Source organism: Siniperca chuatsi, linkage group LG14 (genome assembly GCF_020085105.1).
Source record: "Siniperca chuatsi isolate FFG_IHB_CAS linkage group LG14, ASM2008510v1, whole genome shotgun sequence".
Classification (NCBI taxonomy): domain Eukaryota; kingdom Metazoa; phylum Chordata; class Actinopteri; order Centrarchiformes; family Sinipercidae; genus Siniperca; species Siniperca chuatsi.
Window position 1 is genome coordinate 27994864 of NC_058055.1, and position 19800 is coordinate 28014663.

The following is a 19800-nucleotide window of genomic DNA, read 5'->3' on the forward strand; positions in this document are numbered from 1 at the left end:
AACACAGACAGAAACAGACAGAGACAGAAACAGACAGAGACAGACAGAAACAGACAGAGACAGAAACAGACAGAGACAGACAGAGACAACACAGACAGAAACAGACAGAGACAGAAACAGACAGAGACAACACAGACAGAGACAGACAGAGACAACACAGACAGAAACAGACAGAGACCGAAACAGACACAGACAGACAGAGACAGACAGAGACAACAGAGACTGAAACAGACACAGACAGAGACAACAGGGAAACTCTAAGGTTAGGGTAACTGTAGGAACCAGAAGAAACAGATTTTTGAATGGAGGGGGACTTTAAAGAACAGCAGCTCGACCGATAATCCCAATCGCACTTCATGCTGGTTTCAGCATGTTTTGCTCGTTTGAAGGAAAACCTGATTTTAAAGATGAAAATTATTAAATGTTTTAAAGAGATGAATACAACATTAAATGATGTGATGGGCTTCATTTTACTCAGACTGGCTTCCGTTTGTTTGTGACGGTCAAAAAGGAAAGAATTATATTTGTTTACATGAAGAGATGACTAACCTGAACTGTAGCCATCACAATATGTCTTACAGCTGAACACACACACTCACACACTCTCACGTCAAACTTTGACGTTATGTTTGCCACGCTTTTTTTATATGAATTTCTTTGAGTGTTCTTAAAAATTTACTTAAAAATGCATGCAGGATTTTTAATTTATCGATCACATTGAAATGAGTGATATCTGGGACTGCAACTAACAATTCATCAGTTTATCTTTTAGCACAGTATATAAAATGTAAACTAGTCCTGTATTCCCACCTCAAGTCTTCAAACTGGAGAAGCTTGAATCACCTTTGAAGATTAAATTTCACAAATTACTTAAACTAAACTAATTAAACTAAAGGATCATAACTGTCATCTATGAATTTTGTGTCGATAAACTAATTGTTTCCATGAATGAAACTGAACATGTCAGTTGTGAATTCTACCTTTTTCATTCATAGATCTGCTGTAACAGAACATTCAGTCGAATACGGTAATAATAAGGAAGGGTGGAGCAGAGATTGTAGAAAATGAAAATAAGGAATAGAGGAAGAAGGAAGGAGTCCAGATGCCAATGCTGGCCTGAGTTTTGATTTTCAGCTCACAGGTGGTCGATGCTCTATTTACACAAATCCTTTCTTCAGATGAAACGATAAAACACTCATTTAAGAAGCAGCAGAGCAGATCAGCTGTCTGTCTGTCAGTGAAAATCCTGCAGTTTATCTCTCACGTTAAGTTTTTTGAACCACACGAGTTTACTTTAGTGTGACTCACTGCATGACTGCCATATCTGCACATTAAAATACTGTAACTGTTATGATGCTGACTGATTACAGAGTTATTCACTGCAAGAAATGATCGTAACGAGTATTATCATCTTGTGTTCAGACTGTTTCAAGTCTTTATTCAAATAAATCAAATAGGATGTAACGTTTTTGTTGCCTTGACTCAAAATTTGATTATATGTTGTCTGTTTAAAAAGAGTAAACAATTAAAACAATTTTTAAAAAAATCTTAAAAACAATGTTTATTTCTACACTGTAAAATGTCCAGATCAGTACATATCTTGGTCACACTTATTCAATAACCAAACTGAACATATGTTATTTAACATATTTTGACTGAAGTGAAAAAAAAAAGTTTATATGCCTGAACCCAAAATAAAAAATGTTACTCAACTTCTCATTTTATTGCAGTGTGTAGTCTTCACAATGTAAAAACAAGAAATTCCACATTTATCACTGTAACTACTTGTTGTGGATCCCGTATGTGTGGTGTTTACACATGACACACCATTAATGCCATGAACTACATTAAAGATTTCTTATTAAAACTCACTTTGTTTACTGAGGTTTGTGGAGACTTTATTTACCTTTCAACACTTCATATTATTAATATCACTGTTATTATTATTACTGTTGTTGTTGGGGAGAAGGGGGGGTTTGGAGGGAGGGCAATTCACCAAATGATGTATGATATCTCCATACATCATTTGGTGAATTGTATCACACTGTCACAGTGCTGCTAATTGATATTTCTTTTCCGTATAAAGATAATGTTTAAAAAAGAAGGATGCACAAATGAGAGGAGGGAGTTTTCTAAAACACTATGAAACAGTTTCTCCGCAGTTGGTCATGTTTTTCCTTTCGCATGAAAAAGTGTTTGCCCTCTTCCTGATTTCTTATTTTTTTGCACGTTTGTCACACTTAAATGCAAATGTCACACTGGGCTGTTTTTTTACCCAGTCTCTTTCTTATGGTGGAGGCATGACCTTAAAAAGGCAGTTCATGCTCGAAAACCCTCCAATGTGGCTGAATTACAACAATTCTGCAAAGATGAGTGGGCCAAAACTCCTCCACAGCGCTGTAAAAGACAAGTTATCGCAAACGCTTGATTGCAGTTGTTGCTGCTAAGGGTGGAGCAACCAGTTATTAGGTTTAGGTTGCAATCACTTTTTCACACAGGGCCATGTAGGTTTGGATTTTGTTTTCCCTTAATAATAACAACCTTCATTTAAAAACTGCATTTTGTGTTTAATTGTGTTATCTTTGACTAATATTTAAATTAGTTTGATGATCTGAAACATTTAAGTGTGAGAAGCATGCAAAAACAATAAGAAATCAGGAAGGGGGCAAACACTTTTGAACACCACTGTATATATATATTTACACATTTGTATATTTATTTATTCATATATTCATTTATTTATTTACTTATTAATTTATTCACTCATTTATTTATCTATATATAATTGTATTTATTTATTTACTTATACTTTCATTTATTCATAGTGTAACTTTCTGCAGCGACACAAATAAATGTGTCAACTTCCTCCATCTCATTAAAAAGAGATTAATATGATAGCAACTACCTCAATGCAAAAAAAAAAATGTATACATGATTGCTGATTAAGAGAGAAACAAACAGGGACAAATACAGGCTGGACTCCAGAATGTGATATTACACCCTTCATGGACATGAATGAAAACACAACCTGTATTTATTCAGATTTAAAAAGCCATGTGTAATTTGTTTGTTTCTATATAAAAATCATGCGGTCAGAGAGGATTTTTGCTTCTGGCAAAGCTTTTACCAACTACATAAAGAGACCACTGATCCCTCCTGTCTTGCTCCTGATCGTCCTTTCTCTCTTACATCCTTACATCCTATTACGTCCTTACATCTCTGCCATACTTGAATAATTGTGCAATATTCTGTGTACTACTCCCGTGCAATATTTAGTTTTCCTATGTTAGTTTTTCCTATTTATTGACATTGATATTATATACCTCCATTACTGCTGTGCAATATCTTAATAATCTCAATAAGCTACACTTACAGTACATGCACCACTGCTTATTACTTATTACTTATATTATTACAATGTATTATTATACCATATTATCACCATCAACCGGTAAACCCACTTGGTACTTCACACTTATTTTATCTTATACTTATACCCACCTGGTACTTAATTTATTTTCTGACCTGTATTATAGTGTATTGTATTATATTTTTTGCTAGTACTTTCTCCTGTGTGCACTGACGTAAAGGCGAGCTGCTGTAACAAAGAGTTTCCCTTCGGGGATCAATAAAGTATTTCTGATTCTGATTCTGATTCTGATTCTCTGAAGTACAGCTTTCCAATGCAAAGGGACTAAGCCTGGCACAAGTACTACCGGGGACAATGGGCAGAAAGGACCGTCATTGTTAAAAACATATGCAGACATAATTCTGTAAGACATTAGAAATAAAACACACATGCAGGACTTCCCTCGTGACTCTTTGTTGCTGTGTTGTTGTCTTGCTGTGTGGCTTGAGCCCGTGTTGCCTCAGCAGGAACTCTCCACTGCAGTAGCACAAAATGAGCAGCAGACGGCACTAACGAGCTGTAAAATTCATCCTGAAGACCGGCCTCTGCACTGGCCCAGTCACATTCAGCACAAACATATTTCCACACAAGCCTCATTCAGTCCTTCATATGCACACTGTGTGTTATTTTGTATTTATTCTGTCTGTTGTGACACATAAAGCACATAACAAACATTCCTGTTAATGTATGATGTAATTTATTGTGTCACCAAAAAGTCATGGTGGGAACATCTTCTGAACTACTTTTGCAAAATGAAGACTTTGGAGTGGCCTAGTCAAAGTCCTGACCTGAATCCTATTGAGATGCTGTGGCATGACCTTAAAAAGGCAGTTCATGCTTGAAAATCCTCCAATGTGGCTGAATTACAACAATTCTGCAAAGATGAGTGGGCCAAAACTCCTCCACAGCGCTGTAAAAGACTCACTGCAAGTTATCGCAAACGCTTGATTGCAGTTGTTGCTGCTAAGGGTGGAGCAACCAGTTATTAGGTTTAGGGGGCAATCACTATTTCACACAGGGCCATGTAGATTTGGATTTTGTTTTCCCTTAATAATAACAACCTTCATTTAAAAACTGCATTTTGTGTTTACTTGTGTTATCTTTGACTAATATTTAAATTAGTTTGATGATCTGAAACATTTAAATGTGACAAACATGCAAAAAAAATAAGAAATTAGGAAGGGGGCAAACACTTTTGAACACCACTGTAACATCCCCATAATCCAAAACATAAAAAAATATTGATTCAACATTTCTTTTTCTCTGGTGAATTCACACAGAAACAATGACAGTGTATACTATACAAAGCACCCTTTAAACTAAAATTCTTCTGTGTGTGATGTACATGTTGTCCCACACTGCAATGCTCAATGGAAACTGGGAAGCTGTTCATACTGGTTGGTTTCTGGGTCTGTCATGTGTAGTCTGTTGTGTTCACTGATGTCAACTTTTGCTTGGGGGAACCCTAACCGGCCATTTTGCTATGTTGGTGCTAGCCTGCCCACCCTCCAGGACTTGTGCTTATGTGCCTCCCTGGTCAAGAAATGATCATACCCTGAATTTATTTCAGTTTCTTCCCCCTTGTCGGCGGTGTAGAGCACTGCACAACAAAACAACCAGACGCTAAAACAGCTTATTTCGTTGTATGTGTCAGGATACTTGACCAATAAGCATGATTCTAATTCTGATCGAAGAGCAGGACTGGCATAACTCTATAAACCAGTCTAACATGCGATAGACAGTAAAAAAAAATAACATAATTGGGCGTTCTGTGCACTCTTGAATATCAGAGTTTTGTATTGTAAAACTTTGTTGTGAACAGTAAGCTAAAACATTGCAAAAACTATAAACTGTTGCATGTTGGGAGCTCAGGGGACTACACTGCCCCCTGATGGTCCACCGGTTTCATCACCGTGTGTTTCAGTTGCCACAGCAGCCAGTAATGAGCGTTAATGATTCTGAAACAAAGGCGATCATTAATGAGGTCCACTGCGAGCTGCTTCCTAACGAAACACTTATCAACAGTTTCTGATGGTAATTAGCCCTCTGGGAGCAAAGAGCGAGGCCCAGTAATAGATGTTTATCAGAGCTCAGATGATAACACTGATTACAGGAGGCGGTAATGAACGCTCCTGGGATCTCCAGGGACTCACTTAACTGTCAATGCATGATGAACCTTTGGCTGCTGATTTCCCAACATCCTATGCTTTGGTCCACAGCAAGAAAACTCAACAACTACTACATTTGAACATAACACATAAGACACATCATAATCAAACAGACAGACTCCCATGAAACTTCACTGAGCACACACAACTTTTTGATTTGAATGACTCCACGACTTTTCCTCTATAAAACACATTATGGCCCTCCTGTCCAAGTACTTTTGGTCTGAGACTGTTTTTCCTGGTTTGGGCTCAGCCCCTTATTTCTAATGAAGGGAAATCTTAATGATACAGCATATAATGATATTTTAGACATTATCGTGCTTTTGACTTTGTGGCAGAAGTTTGGGGAAGACCCTCTTCTGTTTCAACATGATAATGCCGCCATGCAAAAAGAAATGGTCCATAATGAAATGGTTTTCCCACTTTGGTGTGGAGGAACTTGACTGTCCTGCACAGAGCCCCGATCTCAACCCCACCCAGCAACTTTGGGATGAACTGGTGCTATATAAATAAAGTTATTAAAGTTTTTAAACCGGAACACAGACTGCGACTCATGCCAGCCAGGTTGCAAGATCTGGTGGAAAGGCTTTCCAGAACACACACTTCTACAGGTTCAGAGAAAGAGGAGATTATAAGATGGACAGAGGGAGCAGATAGAGAAGTGTGAAGGTAAAGACAGAAGGCCGGTCTGCAGGCTGGAGTCAGAGAGAGAGAGCAGCTCCCTGTCCATCGCACCCTGAACGCCTCACTGCGGCTTTTAATTCTATTAACCTGCTGGTCACTGAGACACCTGGGAGCTCGGAGGCCTTCAGGACACTCATTACAGCCCACTAACCACACAGGTATACAGGTATACACACACACACAGGTTTCAATCCAGGCACCCAAACTGAGGCAGAGATGAATCCACTTCACTTGAAAATATTTTAACTTAAAAAGTCTACACTTCATGAACATACAGATACGGGAGAAGAATGAAGAGTCTGTGGGAAAGTTAGTGAAACAAGTAATTTTTGTTGCTGCATGTTGTTAGCTAGCGGCAGCTAACGTCTCTACTATTACATCTACTGGCTGTTTGTGAAGAACTGCAAAAACATATTTGCAAAAATAAAGCAAGGCTTTATTGTGATCTTTTCACTTTGAGGCGACATCTACACTACTACGTTTTAATTTTAAAACGCATACGATTTGCTACATTTACACCTAGTGTCCACACTACTGCGGCATTTTCGAGCCTCTGGCTCCAAATGACGTCACCAGCACAAGATGGCAGCACCTGTATCGGGATATTTTGGCTTCATTTTTGTACAGTGGGACGAAGTCGAGACGCGTCGTCCATCTTTATATACAGTCTATGGTCTGGACGGGCAAAAATGGAGGCTATTGGAAACTATGACACAGACACCCACGTTCGCTTCTTGACTGGGTCTCATCAGTAACGACGTGTCCTTCCCTGATGGGTCCTGCCCCTGTCTCGTAACCTTTTTCCAGAAGAAAACAAACACAAAGCATGGCTAATTCAACATGGATAATGAACCGGCGTCGCTGTCAATGCTAGCAGCTGTTGTGCAGTTATATTCAGCATTTTATAATGCTACTACTGCCCACATGCGCAGGAGGCAAGCTATTATTTGAGAATTCCCAAGTTCAGCGGTGTTATCAGCCCTACAATGAGCGCCGGTTTGGGTGAAGAACTGGTGCCTGGTGGGATAATTTTATTAATGAAGCTGTGGTTCCTGGGGAATAGCGAGAAAACCTTTGAATGTCCAGATGTGGAAGGAGCAACAACAAAATATTATTATTTATAAAGGTATCCTGCACTTTGTATTACCTGAGTGATGAGAGAAGACTCGTAATGCGTTTGGACTATCCTGACAAGTTGTTTCAGTCATCATCCTGTAACACCATCACCATCCTCCAACATCAAAACACAGAGTACAGAGCCCGAAGTGAAGGATCTTATTGTCAGCTTCTAGCAAACACACGGTAAAGTTATGCCACAATGCTAACTCACAGACTACATCAACAGAAATGGGAAACATTCTTTGAATGTACAAGGTTGTGACTAACAGTACTGTTTCATGAACGTTGTTGTCTATAATGGATTCGTTTTGATGCATCAATGTTCATGTGTAACGCTGTGTAGGCTATAAGCATCACTGGCTAATGTGAATGTGATATTGTGATGTATTTGAGTTTGAACATTGACGGAATGGATGTTTTATTGTCTGTATTTAGAAAGACACAAAATACTTGCACACTTACAATGATGGAAAAGAGACAAACAAAATGCTATTTACAGCATTATCTGAGTTTTGTGAAGAGCGGTCATCTTTCCCTGCCTTATTATTTTTGTCCTGTTCCTGTTTATACCGGCACGTGCATGCCCAGTGTACGTGAATGGTCATGTGATATGCGTTTTCAGGCGTGTTAGTATGGACAGAGATTACTTCTGAAACAGAACTGAAATGCTTGTTGATTCCTGAATGCCGGCTTAACGGTGGCTAGCTAGTGGCTAAGAAGACACAACAAAATAAGACAACTTTGGAGTTAGAGAAAGAGTATTCCCCCTGGTTTGGCGGAGTTTACCATGTCCTTCCACCTCCAACCAGACTAACACATCCTGGACCATTTTGTCCACCCAACACACAGTAACTGAACTCATAACAACCCTACGTGTAACCCCGTGGTAAGACAGCAAACAAGCCAACTGCTCAATATGTCAAATGTGGGATGATCAAGTGTAATGTTATTACTGAATTTCAAATTGTAATCTCTTACACTACATTAACAATTTACTCAGTAATGATTTACTGCCCAACAGTCATTGAAACAGACGCCTTCTCCAAACCTCATTAACGCTACCACACTCAACAGTTGTAGCTAAATAATAAAGTCTGACCTAAAAATCGTGTTATTATAAGGCCTATATAATGGCCTAGTGCCATTCAACATGGGGAGCAGTAAGTCACAAGATCAGAAGAATAACACATCTAAACATCCAACAACAGAGCTGTTGTTCCTCAAACTGCTGGAACAACTTGCTGAAATGGCTGCATGTGACAGATTTCTCTTCGCCACTGTAAGATGGAATAACCTCAGGCCATTACTTTGAAGATGGTCCTTTATAATCACTCAGGTGGTAAGAGGATATTCTGTACGGTTAGCAGTGTCTTTAAAATCAAACTCTCTGTTTTCTGTGGAAATAAACAACATATTCCCAGGAAGTCGTTATTTTAAAATCACTGCCAAATGTTTAATGTTAGTACCAGCTTGAGACGCGAGCAGCAGAGGGTGGTTTAAGGCGGGGTTGATGTTTCGATGGTAACATTGACTGTGGGCAGGGATCTGCGAGATGGACACTCAGCACACAAGTTAAGTCATTAAAAGTGAACACACTCTCCTCGACAAGTCAGAGCACCATCAACGCTCTGATGAGACAGGAGGGTAGAACAGGACGCTTTAGGCTTTTCACAAGAACCTTTATAGTTTTGTGATCATTAGACATTACCTTTAGTGCTTTTCTTTTCATGCGTTTGATGAAAAATGTAATTGTCTGTCTGTTAAGTGCCAGTTGCCTGTTTTACTGCAGGTACCACTGTGTGATCAATTTCATTTAGTTAAGAATTACAAACAGACATAGGTCACTCTGGTTTTGTTCACATTTATGTGTTTAACAGTTCTTTACTGGAGTTTATTGGAATGTGTGGTTATAAATCTAAAGTTATTATCACTATCCCTGATGCCTGAAAAATTACCTGTTTGGAGGGTTTTGATATACTTGTCTTTGCAGAACTGTACTGCTTTGGATGGAGAACGTAACAATGTTAACTCCTCTCGAACAGCCTGTGTTCGAGCTGGAGGGCTTCTATGTACCATCAGGCTACGGCTCTTTCCTGTTCATCCTGGCTCTGTTTAATTTCATGGTAACGCTGTTGGGGAATGGCGTGGTGGTGTCCGTCATTGTCATAGACAAGAACCTCCACAGACCCATGTTCGTAATGGTTTGTAACCTTGCAGTCTGTGATCTGCTGGGGGCCACGGCGGTGCTGCCTTGCCTCATGATGCACTTCTTGACGGGGCAGAAGAAGATCGCCTACATCCCGGCCATCGCCCAGGCCTTCTCTGTGCACACATACGGCGTCGCAGTGCAGACTATTCTGGGTGCGATGGCCTATGACAGGTATCAAAACGATCAGCACATCAAGAAAATTAGTCACAAATTGAAGTTAATATTTTAATGTCATGCATAAATTGTACAGACTGACTCAGAGACTATTTTTTTTTACTGTTTCAAAATTCTCAGTGTACAGGAGATTTCAGCTGTTTACTGTCATATGAGACAAGATGTTTTTTGGTCCTTAAAATGTTATTAATGGGTTATAAAAGGACCTTTGCTGTATGTCACCCCCCTTGCTCTCCTCCCAAGTCTCCAGTCTGTATGTAGGCATAAGAAAGGTATTAGTTTCTAAAATTTTGTAGATCCAGGTACGATTTTTTAGAGAAACCTTGAGTTGAAACAAAATCCCTTGCTCTCCTAGGCACTCTAAATGAAGGATAGGATAAAAAACACAACTTATGTATAAAAGTATTCATAAGTTGTGTCTTTTATCCTAAATAATTCCTTAATGTTTATTAACCTTTGCACAGAATACACAAGAAAATAATATATTTGCAATGGATGGCTTTATCATGTAAAACCACCCTCCACCAGTCTGGCCACCTTCTTTGTTGATTTTGCAGCCATAAAGTGTAACTCAGTTTGAATATGAGCAAAGCCTAAATAAGAGCAACTAGGATATTTTAATGCATATAGAAACAGATGCAAACAGTTTGAGATGCTTAGATCCTGTAAAAATAAAAGCAGGTCTTTAACTGGGAAAAGCTAAGGATGGTGTTGATGTCTTTAACAGTGCTCTCTCTCTCTGCAGGTACATTGCAGTATGTGAACCACTCAGGTATCACACCATCATGACATCAGCTCGGCTGCACTCCTGCTGTGCCCTGGCCTGGTTTGTCGCTCTGCTGTGTATTGCTGTGCTCTTCGCCTTCCATATTAATGTCCCGCTGTGTGGCAATATCATCCAACATGTCTACTGCAGCAACCGTGCTATCCTGAGCCTGGCCTGCAGTCCCACCCCCACAAGTAATATCTATGGTCAGTGCATTCGTTTAGAATAAAGCTACAGACTTACAGTATGTTTTGAACATTATTCCTTATCAGCAGGTGCTCAGCCAATTCAGCGTGTTGAATCGGTAAACAAGTAATTACATTTATTTAGTGCGGTTTCTCCTTATTTTTTTGCCTCCGATTTTACTTTTTTCTTCCACACAGTGTAGTCTTGGTTTGTGTTGTGCCTGCTGACACAAGAGACAGTCTGCCAGTCAGACTTATTTCATAAAATACACCTTTTTTCATTTGAATCATCTAAATAAGAGCTCTTCACAGTGCTGTTACTGGAGGGCAAAATGAGGCAAATGGATGATAGAATAAGGAAGGAGGTTTACACTTAATACTTAACTGTATTTTATATTTGATGAAATGATAATTTTTTTTTTTTAATGTTTTTCTAGGTCTGGCCATGTCCTGGTCTGTGAGTACAGGCATCTTCCTCATCATTGCTTTTTCCTACTTCAGAATCCTGCATACTTCTGTAAAACAAGGCAGAGCTAACAGCATCGTCCACAGCAAGGCCTTTCAGACGTGTGCATCGCACCTTGTTGTATATGTGCTCTACGAAATAGCCTCAGTGGTCATAATTGTGAGTCAAAGGTTTCCCTCAGTCTCCCAGAATATCAAGAAGTTCTTCAGCATCTTGTTTATCATCATTCCACCAGCCATCAACCCCATTATCTATGGACTGCTCAGTAAAGAGCTACGTGCGAGCATCATCAAGCATTGTAGCATACAAGCCCGTCACAGAAAATGAGATCAATGTATTCCTGATAATTTCCTAAAATGTTTTAAAAGAGCTATAGAATTGTTTTCAAACCTGTTTCACCTGCTCGTAAAGTTTTAAATAACTTAGCACATCCCAATATCAAAGATTATTTAGGTTTTAGGGCATACCAGAGGCCAATGGTGTACTGGCCAGCTGGCATACTGGGACAAATCCCGGTGGGCCACTGCATCGGTGGGCCGGTGGACCGTCAAAAAGTTTTTATTGGCTGTCCGGCCCTGTCCGTCTCTTTACTGGCCCTCTCTAGGTGCCTGTCATTTGAGGTGCACATGTGCACCATGCTGCGTGCATGTTCTGGGACTGGGCTCACTGGCCAATCACAACCAAGTTAGTTAAATGTGTGCTCTGCCCATAGAGCAAAATTAGCATGCAGCAGTGAGATGGCCAACAAGAAGGAAGGATGGGCTGAAAAAAAAGGAAGCAGGCATTAGAGGCACAGGCTTCCAAATGTAAAAAAAAAAAATTGACATACTGCCTGCGACAGAAGATGTGTAGAGTTTCTGCTGTCATGATGTCAATGGGGAGCTCATACCACCATTGTGGATCCAGGACAGCAAATGGTAGTGATTTTGTTGAGCAGTAGCTGGGCACCCCTTGTAGTGAGTAAGTAGCAAGTGTAGTGGAAGGGCTGGGGTGGGCAGAGAAGTGGTGTAGTGTGGGAGAACTTAGTAGGTAGGTTGGTAAGTTGAAGACCAGCTGAGCTGCTGCATTCTGGATGTGCTGAGCTCGGATGGCACATGCAGGCACACCAGCCAGGAGCGAGTTGCAGTAGTGTAGGTGTGAGATGACAAGAGCCTGGACTAGAACCCGCCCCGCCTCCTGGGTGACAAACAGACGCATTCTCCTGATGTTGAATCTGCAGGAGCAGGTTGTCACAGCAATGTTGGCAGCGAAGGACAACTGGTCATCCAGCGTCACACCCAGGTTCCTCGCAGTCTGAGCCGAGGACACCACAGAGTTCTCATTGGTAATGGAGAGGTCATGGATCGGAGATGCCTTCCCTGGAAAGAAGAGCAGCTCAGTCTTGTTGAGGTTGAGCTTCAGGTGATGAGCAGACATCCACTGAGAGATATCAGCCAGATATGCAGAGATTCGCCACCTGGGTTTCAGACCGGGGAAAAGACAGGATTAGTTGAGTGTTGTCTGCATAGCTGTGGTAGGAAAAGCCATGTGAGTGAATAACAGAGACAAGTGACTTGGTGTAAAGAGAAAAGAGGAGGGGACCCAGAACAGACCCCAGTAGTGAGACTACAAGGTTCAGACACAGATTCTCTCCAAGTTACCCTTTAAGTGCAGTCCTTGAGGTAGGATGTGAACAGGGAGAGTGCAGAGCCTCAGACTCCCAGTTCTTGGAGGGTGGAAAGGAGGATCTGGAGGTTCATTGTGTAAAACGCTGCTGAAAGGTCCAGCAGGATGGGATAGAGGGAGGCTAAAAGAGGCCAGCGGTCTTTGCAGTGTAAGAGCTGGAACAATACCCCAGGCTGCATTGTGAGTGTATTAGCATGCTGATGTTAGCATTAAGCTCAAACTACCACTGTGCCTACAAACAAAGCTTCTTGCGTGGTTATAGACTTATTTATGTATGTATGTGAGCCATAGAATAGAATTATGGATGGTAAAATGGTTGTTGGAAATATATTAGTATATGTGTGAAAGGGATAATTGTAGAGTGTTATGGGGAAGTGGCTTTATGAAAGTTAATTAGGCATATTGCTGCTTACCGTTTGTCCTATACAGTTCACACCTACACTTCAATTTGGCCCTTTAACAGAGCCACACTCTTTAACCCACACGGCCTACCCGCCATTGTGAATTTCCTTTCTTTGTCTAGCCATGCGGCCACTGCTCTGCACAGCTGCCATTTTGAGTTAGATTTCTTTGTTTGACACTATCTTGGATCCAAGCAACCATTTTGTACACACACACACACACACACACACGCACACCCATTGTTCTGTAGTTTTGTGTATTTAGAGTTAGACTTCATATTGTGTGTTTTTGCTTTGTGTATCTTTTAATAAATGCTTGTGTATAATTATGCTGGTTTCATTAATGTTGCACAGGAATTAATAATTTGCTAACCTCTTCTATGTTGAACTCCAAATCCTTCAACCTACTAGCTATTGAGGGTAATTCTGGTTATAGTTATTCATTTAATTATTTATCTGAGTTCCAAATTGATAGTTTAGTATATTATATGAGATTGGCTATGATTTCTCTTCTTTAAAAAGAGTGGCGCCCCAGAGGAGTTATTATTTATGATTATCTTTGATAATTTTGATAGCACCTACACAATTTGGTGCCCCTTTAACCATTATAAATCCCAACAATATTTTACTGAAAAAAGGATATACAGCATCATAAAATTAAAGTGACATTGGTGGTTTGTTTACAGAGAATATACAACATAAAAAACAAACATTAAGGAACTGTTACCTGTAGTTAAACCCCTTAACACTTATATGCCTAGCATGTTGGTAAACAGTTGCCATCCAGTAGATGCGGATCAACAATACCATCCAATTGGAGTCATGTTTCTGGCCACCTGATGAATGTGAGTCCGATATTTACTCTCTCATGCTTGAGAGAGTGTCAAAGTGTCCTTGAGCAAGACACTGAACCCTTAACCACTCCCGATGAGCAGGTTGGCACCTTGCATGGCAGCCTCTGCCATTAGTGTATGAATTTAAGTGTGAATGGGTGAATGATGTCATGTGTTGTAAAGCGCTTTGAGTGGTTGGTAGACTTGAAAAACGCAGTATAAATGCAGTCCATTTGCCATTTATTAGCTATGCTTCGGACCGCCAACTTGACAAACATTCGTCAACTTTATCAGCCAACATTTGATTTGCGAACCTGTTTGAAGCCAACTGAAAGTCCTCCATGTCCTCCCCGTAGTCCTCCTAAAGAGGTAGGCTCCTTTCTTGAGAGACCTGGCCATAGAGGGCTCCGCAGATTTTAAACGCAGGCTTTTTGTCTGTTTTCTGATGAAGAAAACAATTCTATCAAAGCTCAGGCTTTTGGACTTTCCTGCCATGGCAGAGAATTTAACAAGTTCCAACCTCAAGCAAAGCCTCCAGACTGCTTTCCTGCCTGCTAACCAGCCTACACCTCAGCCTGTTCCTGTCCTCCAGAAGGAAGCGTGGCTCCCTCTGCCTCTCTGCTGCCCAGCTGCTCGTCCTCACCGCTGCCCAGCTCCTCGTCCTCACCGCTGCCCTGCGCCATAGAGGTCCCGCTGTCTAGTGGTCCAGAGACTCAGCTGTTCAGTGTTACACGGCAGTCATCTCCTGTCCCAGTTGGGCCACCGCAACCATGGTCTGCCTCTGCTGGATTGCAGCCTGTCTCGGTTGGGCCTCAACCATCTCCTGTTCCTGCTCTGGTCTGGTCGCAACCTCCTGAACCTGTTCTGGTTGAGCTGCAACCTCCTGAACCTGCTAAGCTGCAGTGACCTTCTGATCCTCCTGAGCTGCAGCCTCCTGGTTTCCTGGCATCACTGGATCCAGTGGCTCCTCTGTCAGTCTCTCTGTTGCCGACCTCTAGTCCTGCTGTCCTGTCGCCAGCCTCCTGCTCAGATCTCCAGTCGCAGGCCTCCTGCTCAGATCTTAAGTCATTAGACCCCGGTCCTGATCTCCAGCCATGTTATCGGCCTCCAGAGGGGTTCCGCCTTCGTCGCTGACGTCCAGATGGTTTCTGTCTTTGCCGCTGGCATCCAGTCCGGCCTCCAGGGGGGTTTCGCCTTTGTTGCCAACCTCCTGAGTTGCTCCACATGTTTGGTCATCGTCCGGACTTGCTCTGCCCTTTGGTCCTGCCCCCAGGCCGCCCGCCTGAGGTTTTCTGCTCCACACCTGTCCTGCCCTCAGGCCATCCGCCTGAGGCCCCCACCCAACTCGCTTTTGGAACTGCAGTTTTTGGCACTTCCATGTTGTCTTCATTTTTCAGCCCTGGAGGATGCCGCTTGATATTTACACCTGATGAATTTGTTGACAGTTTTCATCAACCCTCTGAAACATTACATAATGTTTCCTTAGCCAATTGGAAAGGCATATCCGGAAGACAGTGATGTTCATAAAACCAACATACATGATTAAACTGTTGAGAGAAAGGAGGAGCCTCAAGACTGATGCACTAAAGGACTAAAAGACCTGATAACAGTTTTTTCGTGCTGGTTGATGCTACTCAGTAAAGTTGGTAACTGAATGTAATTGTTTGTTGTTTGACAGTGACTTAATGAAAAAGTGGCTCTCTGGTTTAGTTTCATGCCTTCGACACTCTATATATTGACTGCATATGTAAAAAGACCATAATACACCTTTGGTGGTAAGCTGATTTAAATATATACCAGATTAATGCATTAATAATTTGCCACTTTTGAAAGGAACCATTCTTCACTTTTGTGTATATTTTCCTGTTAATACTTGTATACTTTTATTTTAGTAAGAAGCTAAAAAGAACCTTCATATTTGAGTATCATCTTAAAGGCTGTATTTTTCTCTCTCGCTGTAGAGATTTGTATCAGTTTCTGTTTCATGACAGTTTGTATGTTATTCACGATTTTTCTCCCTCCTTTTTTCTGGTTTTGTTTCAGACAAGCTCAGATGGAAAACTATACGTTCAACAGCCTCACTCTTCAGCTCGAGGGGTTAAGGGTCACCAAGACTAACAAGTACCCGATCTTTATCTTTCTGCTTTTTACTTATGTGTTCATCTTAGTTGCCAACGTAGGCATTGTGGTGTTGATATGGACAGAGAGAAGCCTCCACCAGCCAATGTATCTCCTTTTCTGTAACCTGTCGATAAATGATGTTATGGGAAACTCTCTCCTGGTTCCACGGGTGCTTGCAGACATCCTGGTGCCTCCCTCTGAGCGCCTCATTCACTACTATGAGTGTCTGATGCAAGCTTTTACCACACATATGTTCGGCACCAACGCACACACTGTGCTCATGATTATGGCCTTTGACAGATACGTGGCCATCTGCAACCCATTGCGATATGCTGCCATAATGACTGACAAAATGGTGATAAAGCTGACAGTTTCTGCCTGGGGAGTGACCTTTGTTTTGGTGGCAGTTCTGCTCAGCCTGACCATACGACTGAACCGATGCAGGACTCTGATCACAAACCCTTACTGTGATAATGCCTCCCTGTTTAAACTCTCCTGTGACAATGTGTTCATCAATAACATCTATGGCCTCACTTTCACTGTTGTCCTGCTCATATCCTCTATTGGCAGTATAATTCTCACCTATTCTAAAATCACAATGGCCTGTCTGACCAGTAAGAGCAAGTCTTTAAACAGTAAAGCTTGGAAGACCTGCAGCACTCATCTGTGCCTGTATCTGATCATGCTAGTCAGTGGGATGATCCTCATCACCCTCCATCGCTTCCCCGAGTATGCAGAGTACAGGAAGATTTCTGCCATTCTCTTTAACATTGTTCCCGGCAGCCTCAACCCTGTTATCTACGGGCTGCAGTCCCAAGAAATACACAAGTGTTTGTCAAATATATTCCATTTTAGAAAAGTTAAGCCAACATTTTAATTTAGACATGAAAATTTGTGTTCTTTTCATCATTTTCATGTATGAAAAACAGTGACCATTGTAGCGTCCACAAGGGAGAAATTTAACAGTGAACAAAGTGAAAGTTTGATGATAACCTTAATCACAATAACTGACCCTAACCTTAGTGCAAAAAGTAGGTATGGTGACATTTTCACATTGATTAGATGAATACCCAAATTTGCACTAAAATGTGAAAAACAGGACCTGTGACATTTAATACAAAAGAGAACCTGTTTATTCAAAGAAATAAATGTAAAAAGAGGGAAGGGTGGACACTACATGTGTACTTTTTTGTGTCACTTTTTGATGGATGTGAGATTTCATGCACCCCTACTGTCCACTAGTTTTGTGTTTATGTGATTAAATAGAAGACCTTATTTTGTTTCACTTTATGTATTTTCCTTGCTCTAAAGAACTAAGGATGAACTAAGAAATTGTGAAAGATGAACAATATGAAACCATGTTGATTTTAAATTCCAAGATATTTGGCTTGAATATTATTAAAAATTATTCAAAGAACTTTTTCCAAAATGTGACTTATATTTTGTCACTTATTATATTAAGTGCGTTTGTTTGGTATTGAAAAAAAATCAAAATCATCTAGTCAATGTTTCCACGTGTTATCTGTTATCTATCATATTTAACAAAGCTAACATGTAAAAAATATAATTACAAGGCACCCTCTTACTATATAAAATGCTAATTTTATTGTAACACATTACAAGCCACTTAAGGGTTCCATAAATCCTTCAAACATAAGGTGATAAGGTCATATTTCATTGTGGTCACACTTTTATTTTTAGCCATGCTAGAGGTGTGTCAGTCGGTCCACCACTTTGACTGTTGCAGACCGAAATTAAAATAGGACATTAAAATAGTTGTTTTTAAGCCATTCCTGTGTAGCTTTGGTATTAGGATTGAGGTCACTGTCTTGATGATGGTGATGTTGTCATAGTTTGGGGTTTTGTCCTGTTTCCTGTTTTATTTTGTAGCATGCTCCTCTCCTCATGGGTCTTGTCTTGTTTACTTTCCCTCCAGTTTATAGTGTTAGCCCCGCCTTGATTGATTGCACCTGTGTCTGGTTGTCTCCCCTACCTTAGTGTATTTTCCTTTTCGGGTCTTTTCCTTTGATCATTGTCGGGTTGTTGTTCTGTGACTACAAGCGTCGATACTGGCTATCACAGACTACACCGGACTCGCCCGCTCTGGAAGTAATTGCTTGCCATATTATAATAAAGAACTGTCACAACTACTACCCAGTTTCCCCCTTTCCTGTTGTAGCGTAATTGTGCTACTGTGAGTTCCTCTTGGCCCTGAGACACCACGCTGAGACCAGGGCTTCAGTGTATGTTCTTTCTTTATTTATTTCTTTTCTGTCCACACGCTCTTTCTCTGCATCCGTCCTCTCTCCAACCGCCTCTCCTTCTCCTCTCCCTTGTGTCCAGCATGCTACTGTATTTAAGGAGAGAATAATTAGTTAACCGGGTTCAGCTGTGCCAATTATCTCTCCTTGATGCTGCTCACCTGAGCAACTCCCCCACCTCTCCATCTGCAGCTTCCAGCTACCCATACCCACCTCCACACCTGTGTTCGGCATTTGGGTCCTTAGACTGTGCACTATAACAGAATGACCCGAACATGAAAATGGACCCAGCAGACACCATGTCCGACGAGCTGGACGAACTAGTCTTGGACCTTTGGAGCTTGTGGGAGTGTTGGAGTACAGCCAGCAGTGAACAGTCCAGGCAGACCGCCATAGCTGGTGCACATTTTCCAGTGTCCTCCAAGCCCTGGCTGAGGGACTCTGTTTCTGAATGGATCAAGAAACCAGCCTGACTCCCGGCCTACTAACCTTTTATCAGTCAGGCTCGGTTACGTTAACCTGCATTCTGCCTGTCCTGAGCCGGTCCCAGCTCCGAACCCATACCTGGGCACCCGCCTGGCTCTTGGTGGTCCTCGCAGTCATCAGCCTGCACCCCAGCCTGCTAGTTCCCAGCCTGCACCCAGGCCTGCTAGTTCCCAGCAAATATCCCTGCATGCTTACCTCCTGCATGCTAGTGTCCAGTCAGCATCTCAGCCGGCTAACCAGGTGGCACCTCAGCCCGTTGCTGTCTTGGGACCTTCTGGGAAACCCGCCCAGGAGGAAGCATGGCTCCCACCGATGCTCATCTTCGCCGCTGCTCGTCTTCGCCGCTGCCCAGTGCCCCAGAGCCGTCAGCAGTCCGGCCTGGTTCCCAGTCGGCAGCCCGGTAGCCTCCCGTTCCTGCCCCGCGGCCGTCATCATCCCCTGGACTATCTGTTGGATCACAGCAGCCCCCTGGACTCTCTGCTGGATCGCAACCGCCTCCTTTCCCAGTTGGATCGCAGCAGCAGCCATCTCTAGTCACCACTGGATCGCAGCCGCCTCCTGTCCTGATTGGATCGCAGCAGCAGCCATCTCTAGTCGCTGCTGGATCGCAGCCGCCTCCTGCCCCGGTTGGATCGCAGCAGCAGCCATATCTAGTCGCTGCTGGATCACAGCCACCTCCTGCTGCGGTTGGATCGCAGCAGCAGCTACCTCTACTCGCCACTGGATCGCAGCCATCTCTTTCCCCAGTTGGATCGCAGCACACCACTGAATTCTCTGCTCCATCGCAGCAGCGGCAGCACCCACCTCTGGTCACTGCTGGGTCTCAGCAGAAGCACCCTCCTTTTCTACCAGA

General features: G+C 42.0%; 3 protein-coding genes across 6 annotated transcripts; 2 read left to right on the top strand and 1 right to left on the bottom strand.

Moving 5' to 3' along the window:
* The first annotated feature begins 9038 nt into the window (after positions 1 to 9038).
* Positions 9039 to 11515, top strand: LOC122887735 (olfactory receptor 2K2-like). The gene is made up of 4 exons (XM_044221209.1): positions 9039 to 9169; positions 9371 to 9760; positions 10509 to 10735; positions 11152 to 11515. The coding sequence occupies exons 1-4, from the start codon at positions 9108 to 9110 to the stop codon at positions 11505 to 11507; spliced, it is 1035 nt and encodes a 344-aa protein (XP_044077144.1). The 5' UTR covers positions 9039 to 9107; the 3' UTR covers positions 11508 to 11515.
* A 3-nt stretch (positions 11516 to 11518) lies between these two features.
* LOC122887736 lies at positions 11519 to 12662 on the bottom strand (the record flags this gene model as incomplete). The annotated part of the gene is made up of 1 exon (XM_044221210.1): positions 11519 to 12662. A coding segment is annotated over one exon (819 nt), but the record flags the coding sequence as incomplete, so codon positions are not given.
* A 3039-nt stretch (positions 12663 to 15701) lies between these two features.
* On the top strand, positions 15702 to 18351 carry LOC122887737 (putative olfactory receptor 52L2). Of its 4 annotated transcripts, none has more exons than XM_044221213.1 (2): positions 15702 to 15721; positions 16123 to 18351. In XM_044221213.1, the coding sequence occupies exon 2, from the start codon at positions 16133 to 16135 to the stop codon at positions 17075 to 17077; it is 945 nt and encodes a 314-aa protein (XP_044077148.1). In that variant the 5' UTR covers positions 15702 to 15721; positions 16123 to 16132; the 3' UTR covers positions 17078 to 18351. The 4 variants fall into 4 exon arrangements, with proteins under 4 accessions (XP_044077148.1, XP_044077147.1, XP_044077149.1 ...); XM_044221212.1 differs by having other exon boundaries at positions 15707 to 15725; XM_044221214.1 differs by having other exon boundaries at positions 15719 to 15735.
* The last annotated feature ends 1449 nt before the right edge of the window (positions 18352 to 19800 follow it).